Source organism: Cucurbita pepo, chromosome LG03 (genome assembly GCF_002806865.2).
Source record: "Cucurbita pepo subsp. pepo cultivar mu-cu-16 chromosome LG03, ASM280686v2, whole genome shotgun sequence".
NCBI classification, from domain to species: Eukaryota; Viridiplantae; Streptophyta; class Magnoliopsida; order Cucurbitales; family Cucurbitaceae; genus Cucurbita; species Cucurbita pepo.
The window spans coordinates 2207817-2216614 of NC_036640.1; the positions used below are offsets into that span (position 1 = coordinate 2207817).

At 33.6% G+C, this 8798-nt stretch overlaps 1 protein-coding gene across 1 annotated transcript; it reads left to right on the plus strand.

Annotated features, from left to right (window-relative positions):
* The first annotated feature begins 2691 nt into the window (after nucleotides 1-2691).
* LOC111791782 (WUSCHEL-related homeobox 11-like) lies at nucleotides 2692-5028 on the plus strand. Its single transcript, XM_023673256.1, has 3 exons — nucleotides 2692-3241; nucleotides 3569-3747; nucleotides 4918-5028. Exons 1-3 carry the CDS (start codon nucleotides 2692-2694, stop codon nucleotides 4933-4935), a joined length of 747 nt encoding a protein of 248 aa, XP_023529024.1. The 3' UTR covers nucleotides 4936-5028.
* The last annotated feature ends 3770 nt before the right edge of the window (nucleotides 5029-8798 follow it).

The following is an 8798-nucleotide window of genomic DNA, read 5'->3' on the forward strand; positions in this document are numbered from 1 at the left end:
AGGTGTGGACATCTCTCGCTAATAGACTTGTTTTAAAATCGTGAGGTTGATGACGATACGTAATGGGCCAAAGCAGATAATATCAACTAAAGGTGGGGTTGGAATGTTACGAATGGTATCAGAGTCAATCATCGAGCAGTGTGCTAGTGAGGACGCTGGGTCCCAAGGAGAGTGGATTGTTAGATCTCACATGGATTGGAGAGTGGAATAAAGCATTGCTGATAAAGGTGTGGACATCTCTCCCTAGTAGACTTGTTTTAAAATCGTGAGGTTGATGACGATACGTAATGGGGCCAAAGCGGACAATATCAATTAATGATGGGTTTGGGCTGTTACAAATGGTGTTAAAGCTCATCATCAAGTGGTGTGCCTGCGAGAACGCTGGGTCCCAAAGGGGGTGGATTGTTAGATCTCGAATCGATTGGAGAGTGGAACGAACCATTGCTTATAAGGGTGAGCCCATCACCCAGTGGTGTGCCAACGAGGACGCTGGGTCCCGAAAGGGATGGATTGTTAAATTTCACATCGGTTGGAGAGTAGAACGAAGCATTGCGTATAAGGGTGTGGACATCTCTCACTGGTAGACGCGTTTTAAAACCATAAGGCTAATGACAATACATAACAGGCCAAAGCGGACGATATCAACTAACGGTGAACTTGGACGGTTGGGTCTCAAGGGGGATGAATTGTTAGATCTCCGAACAAAGCCTTGTTTATAAGGGTATGGGCATCTCTCTCGAGTAGATGCGTTTTAAAACCGTATTGCTAACGACAATACGTAACGGGCCAAAGCGGACAATATCAACCTGCAGTGGACTTGGACTGCTACAAATGTTTTCTTCTACGAACGTAACGGTAATCGCGGTGTTTGTAAGTGAGGGGTTGAAATGAAAATTTAAAAATATTTATTGGTTAGGTAGAAGGGTAAATTTAAAATATAGAGAGAGAGGAGGGGGTGTGATGCAAAAAACAAAATGATTAAGCCTATGGTAGCAATAATTAATGTTCTGAATAAAATCTTTCTCTTTTTCCTACAATTAAAAATCTCTCTTATTTCGTAAGAAATCTTTACCAAAGTACTAATCTCACTGTAAATCTTTACCCATTAATTACTTTTCTACTTTTATTTTATTTTATTTTAAAAAAAATTAACATTTTTTAAATTTTAAATAAATTTTATTTTAAAAAATTAATCACCATTTTAAAATTAAATAAAATAAAATTAAATAATTAATTATATATATATATATATTATTTATGCATGCACAAAATTACACACAACAGGGTGATTAATAATTAGTCTCATTTCATAATACCCAAATAAGTACAAACTATTTGTACTCTCTTTTTGTTTCACTTTTTAAATGTTAATTATAGATTAATTAACAATTAAGGACAATTTAAAGAATTTTTTAAATAATATTTAAAAAGAAATGTTATTATATCTTTTATTTTTAAAAAATTTAATTCAAATCATAAATTTAAATTATTAATTTTTTTTAATTGGTATAGACGGTAACTTTTATCGTCTTTTTCATTCGTGGTTTCGGTTCATTCATGTATCTCTTTGTATCATACTAATGGACTCTCAATGTCCTTATTTGATTCTTATCCATAATTAAAAGTCAATTAAGCTAATTTTTTTTTTAAAAAAAATAATTAATGTTGTATTCTTTTGAATGGCCAAAAATTCTTACAATTTCCAAAACCTTTCAAATTTGACAATGAATTCAGTGTACTTTTGAAGGGTTGAAAGCTAACTCATTCATTGATGACCAAAAGTGGGGTAAAAATTGAAATAAAGTAAGGTTAAAAGAAAGTCAAAACTTTAAAATAAAATAGGGACGTGGGTTAAAAGTGAGGCTGAAAACTAACAATATCTACTAGAAGTGGACTTAGCTGTTACAAATGGTATCAGAGATAGATATTAGGTGGTATACCAGTGAGGACATTGGGTGTCCAAGGAGAGTGAGGCGATAGTCGACAACGTTTTAAAACATGGGTATTGGATGAAATTATAGGATTTGAAATTGGAAATTGGGTTAAAGAGATAATGATTTAGAAGCTAGGAAGAGGGTTGTTCATTGTTAATGATATTACCCACCACTTCAACAATTTTAGGGGATAGCTTAGCTTAGCTTACACAAATACTCCTTTATCAACCACCAAAAGGGATATGTTCAATGTCTTTGCTTTCCTGTATCAGTCTACCGCTAGCAGATATTATCCTTTTGAGCTTATTCTTAAGTTTTAGAGGTTTCCACGGATAAAAAAAAAAATATTTCGTTCTCCTCCCCAACAGACGTGGAATCTCACATAAACTATGCTCGAATTCGTAAATAAATTTTATTTGCAAATGTTACCATCGACCCTCCAAAAACATTTCAAAATCGTCGTAGGAGACGAAATATTAGACGAAAATTACGACAGTATTTTCATTCGAGACTAGCTATATAGCTAAAGGGTATTTTCGTAATTTTGGAGTGTGAAAAGACAATTCTATCATCCAAGGAATCCAATATTAATTTGTTAAAATCAAGAATATTGTTGGGAATTATTAAGTGTATAAATTATAGTTTTCCAAAACACCAAGGGCAATAATTAATCTTACCAATCTCTTCTTATCTATATATATATATATATATTTCTGATCGGAGTAGCAAAAAAAAAAACCACATTTTTGGCTTTGTAATGGAAAATCACGGCGATGATCCGAATAGCTCCGAGAGGGCGGAGCCGGTGAGGTCACGGTGGACGCCGAAGCCGGAGCAGATTCTGATTCTTGAATCTATTTTCAATAGTGGAATGGTGAATCCACCAAAAGATGAGACGGTCAGAATTAGAAAGCTGCTTGAGAAATTTGGCTCTGTTGGCGACGCCAATGTTTTCTACTGGTTTCAGAATCGCCGCTCCCGGTCTCGCCGCCGCCAGCGTCAGCTTCAGGCTGCCGCCACTCACCAAGCTACCGGCGGCGGCGGCGGCGGCGGTGGTGGTGGTGGTGGCGGTAACGGCGGTCGCTACAATAGTGGTGTTATGAATTTTGCTGGTTCCTCCTCTTACTTCGGAGGTGGGTCGTCGTCGTCGTCGTCCTCTGCTTCTGGTGGCGGTGGCGGCGGTGGTAGTAGTGAAAGTGGGTGTTTTTCCATGGTGGGTCATATGGGTTTGTCGGAAATTGATCAGCAGATGGGTGTGGCGCCGTCTTTTTGTCCGCCGGAAACCTTAAACTTGGAGTTTCAATCAGGTATGGTTCTAATGGATTAAAGGTGAAAACTTTTTGATGATGTGACAGCTCGTTCTTGAGCTTGAGCTTGTTCTTCGTGTTAGAAATCACGGATCTCCACAACCGTATCTTATTGTCCACTTTCAGCATAAACTCTCGTAACCTTGTTTTAAGCTTCCCCAAAAGACCTCCTACCGACTTACTTATAAACCCATGATCGTCCCTGAATTAGCCAATCTGAGACTCCATCCTCAACCTTCGGTGACTCGGTTTTTGATCGGAACAGTTCAAAAATGTGTTTTTTTTTGTTTAATAGGGTTTTTGATGTTTTTTTTTTTTTTTTTGAAGGGTATAATATTATAATATTCATAAATGGAGTTCCGACAGAAGTGCCAAAAGGGCCAGTGGACATGAAGGCAATGTTTGGGCAAGAGACAGTGTTGGTTCATTCATCAGGACTACCAGTTCTTACCAATGAATTTGGAATCTCTCTGCACTCTTTGCAGCATGGTGAAAGCTATTTTCTGGTAATTACTCCCCAATTTCATCGTTTCGTTCGATAATTATTTCGTTCGAGAAGATTAAATTTTATAATGTTGCTTTCCTTTGTTGATTATGTTCCTGTTAGGGTTGATTTTCAATACCGAATCGTTATTTCTGGAATCTGACTGAGAATTCAGGTGTTTCTTAGATAATAACGAACATAAATTATTATCGAAGCTTTTCAATTGCTTTGTTGAAATAAAGAGATCTTAGTTTTGTTGTTAGATTCTTATTTTGTTTTCTGGGATGAATTGACTGAATCAATTAAGAAATAGGGTTTTTGGAATAGTTTGTGTAGTGCTGAATTAGAAGATAACCTAGACGGATACACTTAGATTTGGAGGAATATGATCTTATTAAGAGAGAGTCGGGAAGTGGGTTTACGAAGCTTGAGCTATCTGAATACAGTTCAATTCGTTAAGGTATATATTAACGATCAAAAGATCAGATGTTCGAACTCTTCGAGTCCACTCTTTGAGCTAAAAGATAAGAACACGAACACGAAACATCAAAACACACCATAATTGGGTGTTAATTTATACAAATGATGTCCTCAATTTCAGGACTAAAAGTACATACTAGGACCATGAATGAATTGACTAGGAATCTTTTTCATTAGAAAGGAAAGAATCAAAAAGAAACCATATGACCCATTACCCCTTTTATTTCATTTCAATTCCACAAGATTCAAATCTAGAACACGACTAACAAAGGTACAGTGTCGAGATCTCACCGACTCCAAATAACGTAACAAACCCATCATTTTTTTTCAGCTCAAAATCGAGCTTTTAGCTTCAATAGATACTTTCTTCATCACGTTTATCCTACTCGTGACTCAAATTCACGAACAGGTAAAACACAAGACATGAACTCAAACTCTTAGCTTCAGAAAAGTAAAGGGTACATTGTTCATCACATTTAGCTCGCTCGTGATTCAAAATTCACGAACGGGTGAAATACAAGACAAAAAAGAAAGGAACTTTCCAGGATTCCATGAAGTTTGTCTGAGTGGATAGGAAACTATAATCTTAGGCATTCTTTAAATTGCAACTCACATTCAATGAATGAACAAAGAACAACACAAAAACAAAGGCTAAAGAGAGAGCTAATAATGATGATGATTGAGCTTATAGTGTGGAATTTTGGTGTCACAGGTTTCAAGACCGACATGAGTTAGGAAAGAAAGCAGCTACCAGCAGCAAGCAGCAACAAACAACAGCGCCGACCAACAAGACAATTCATAACAAATCTCTGTCTTTCAAATCATTTGCCTTTTTTTTCCTCTTTTTAATGTTTATGTTTAATTTGGGGTTTGGTTTTACTTTGGCTCTGTTTAAAAAAAAAAACACAAAACTTTATCATAAACCTTCAAACAATACCCATTTCCATATTTATATACATAAATATCTCTCTTTTTCTCTTTAATTTCTCTTATTTTTTGGTTTTTTTATGTCATGGGAAACCATTTAAATTAACCCTAAAACAACATGAAAGAAATGGACCCATTTCTTGCCTTGTATGAATGGAACGAGTAATTAGGGTTTACATTCGAAAAATTATCAGAAACCTAAATTCTGTTGAGGTTCGTGTTGATATTAAAAGTTGGTTCGAAGCTAGAATATTATATTTGAAAAGACGAGGTTTCGTCCCATAATGTCGGTTTATTTTTTAGGTAAGGTTTACACTTTAGTCGATTCGTACAATAAATATTATTTATTCACGAGTTTTGTAACTATTTTTTTTTTAATTTTAAACAAAATTCAAAAGGAAAACCCTATTTTCAAAAAAAAATTCTTTGATAAAGTTTAAATCTTAAAAATAAACATGAAATAATAGAATTTAATTAAGAAGAATAATTATCATTAATGTGACTCTACAATAAGATTAATATAATAATTTTAAATATTTGATTTTTCTATATAAAAAAAAATAAGTTTAATTATAATAATTTTTGTTTTTTCATTTAATTATTATAAATTTTATTTTCAGTAGTTTTAATTATTATTAAAAATATGCAACAACTTGACATGTAAATATTAATTAGTACAATACAATTGATGACACATTAGACAAAAATAATATATTCTTCAACCAATATTCAAAAAAGGGTTACAAATTTGTGTGCCTACTTTCTTATTTTCGGTCATGTAAAAGCTTTTAATTATTTTAATACCGCGTCAAATTAAAGCTTTTGACGTTCGTCAAATGGAATCTGGTAGGTAAATATTCGAGGTAATTAATCATTCCACGTCACCTTCATAATTATTAATATAAGACCTAAAATAGGGAGGTTCGTTTAACCTCTGAAGGTCTATACTAAACGGGATCGAAAAGAGAGAAGAGCTGGAAACGGGAATCGAAAAGGAAATTTAAACGGAATATTCTTTGTCCCGAGCCCCGGGGATGGAGAGGGGAAGAAGTCGCTAGAAGCGGAAAAATAATAGTTTGATTAGAGGGAAAATATGATATGACCAATAATTCATTGAGTAAATAAAATATATGTGAGCTAATGGAAAAAAACAGCCAACATTTTTCGTATGAGACAAAGGCAGAGATTTAGCCCTAAAGATTTGTTTAGTTGTTTCTTTACATTAAAATTTTCAACTTATTGTCGGCTACCAAATCTCGTACAAGACAACCTTTTTATTTTTCAAAATGTTTTTTTTTTCTTTAGCCCTTCTAATTTCTAAATATTACAAAAAAAAAAAAAATACTAATCTTATGAGTTTGTAGCTCGAACGTGAAATCTCGAGTTAAATAAGCAACTATCTACATGTTTGTGAGTATTGAAGAAACGGGTAATTATAAAATTATGAGACTGACGGTGATACGTAACGAGCTAAAGCGGACAATATCTACTAGCAGTGGCTTCGCCTATGACACATTTTTTCAAAGTATTTATGTTTTCGTACCATTTAGTCAACTCAACGTGATTTCTTTTCGATTTTACGATGCATTAGTATCGCAAACATAAGCCATCGATTTTTTTGTTTTGTGGGTATGGTTGGAATGAGCGGGAAAAAAAGAGTACAGCTCAGAAAACGCTCAAACATTACTCGATTTAAAGAAAAAAAATCTTATACCAATGAAAATATTGCTCCAATACTTTTTTCAAGTACAAGACAACATTTGCATTTCCAACCATAACTTAAAAAACATTTACAAATATTTTCACACGAATAAAAACAAAACAAAATAGTAAAAAAATATTATAAATAGAAAATATTTAAATTAGAGAGAGAAAAAGAATTAAAAATAAAAAATAAAAAATAAAATGTTGGAAGTTGATGAAAAAGTGCATGGTGAGTACGTGGATTAGGGAAGCTTCAAAAAACGATGCACAGAAATCAGCAACTTGGCTTTCTCTACCGACCAATATAACCATTCTCAATCTGACGGATGTTTTTTTACTTTTTACCTCTTTACCTTCAAATTTTTTATTTTTACTTCTAATTAATTACTATTTATACCGATAAAATATTTTTTTATTTTTTCGGTACATATCATAGGGGTTAGAGTATATTGAAATAACTCGAGTTGGTATCGGATCTTCACTGTTAGAAACGTTTCAGAACAAGTAGGTAATGTTCGGGTCATCGGGTGTGACACCCAAATTCTAATATTTATTTATTTATTTTAATTATTTTTCCAAGCCTTTCTCTTTTTTAAATTATTGTCTAATTTATTTATTTATTTCACAATTTTTTGTATAAATTGACAAAATTGGGCTTAATAGTGATCTTGGGCTTAATTGGGCTTAATAGTGATCTTGGGCTTAATTGGGCTCTAGATAAATTAATTGGGCTTTGAACTACCCAAGAGCCCAACATTGGCCTGGCCCATATCCTTCAATATGTTTCTTAACATAAAGAAAATTTTAAATGGAATTTAAATATATATATATATATATATATAATGTGGTTAAGAGAGTGATGTGATTGGAGTAAGAACAAAATAAAATAATAAAATAATAAGAAGGATAATTTTGGAAGTCAATCTAAAATGATTTCTAAATAGTTATATTCAAATCATAATAATGGTGGGATTTGATATATTAACTAATCGATCAATGTATTTAATCTCATAATTATCAAATAGTGGCCATTTAATTAATAATATACGAATAAAAGAGATGTACGTGAATTAATTAAAACAACGTCTCAATTATAGGAATTCCAAAGTTAAGTATAACAGTCCTAACTCACTGCTATCAGATATTGTCCACTTTAGCCCGTTATGCATCGCCGTCAGACTCACGGTTTTAAAACACATATGTTAGGGAGAGGTTTTCACACCCTTATAAGAAATGTTTCGTTCTCCTCCCCAACCGATATAGGATCTCATAATCCAACCTCCCCTTCTCTTGAGGGTCAGCGTCCTCACAGCACACTGCTCGGTGTCTGGCTCGGATATAATTTGTAACAGCCCAAACCCACCATTAGTAATTATTGTCAACCTTAGCTAATTACGTATCTCCACCAGCCTCACAGTTCTAAAACGCATCTATTAGGGAGAGGTTTTTACACCTCTAGAAGGAATATTTCGTTCTCCTCTCCAACTGATGATACGAGATCTCACATTAAGGGTGTATGTTTTTTTGAGTAAGCGTGCAAATAATGACCCGAAGCAACCTAACTCCTCTGGACAATAGGTTCACAACCCACTTCCTTTTACGACAATCATGGTATTACCCCGAAACTCAAAGATACAATCAGATCCAATCAATTGGGTATGGTCCTACCCAACTCAACCCCAAAACTTCAAACAACCGACATATTTCAAACAGTAGAACAACGAAAAGCAAAGTCATAACCATTCTCCCATCGAACACGAGCAAAAACCCTAAATATTCAACCGAAAGGAATCTTTAGCTCATGTAGGCCCAACATTCTTAATCTCTAGGTGTGAATTCCAATCAACCCATCAAGAACAAAGCTTCACAAAATTTAAAGAACATTTTTTTTTATAATTAAAAAAAAAAAAAAAAAAAAAAAAAAAAAAAAAAAAAAAAAAAAAAAAAAAAAAAAAAAAAAAA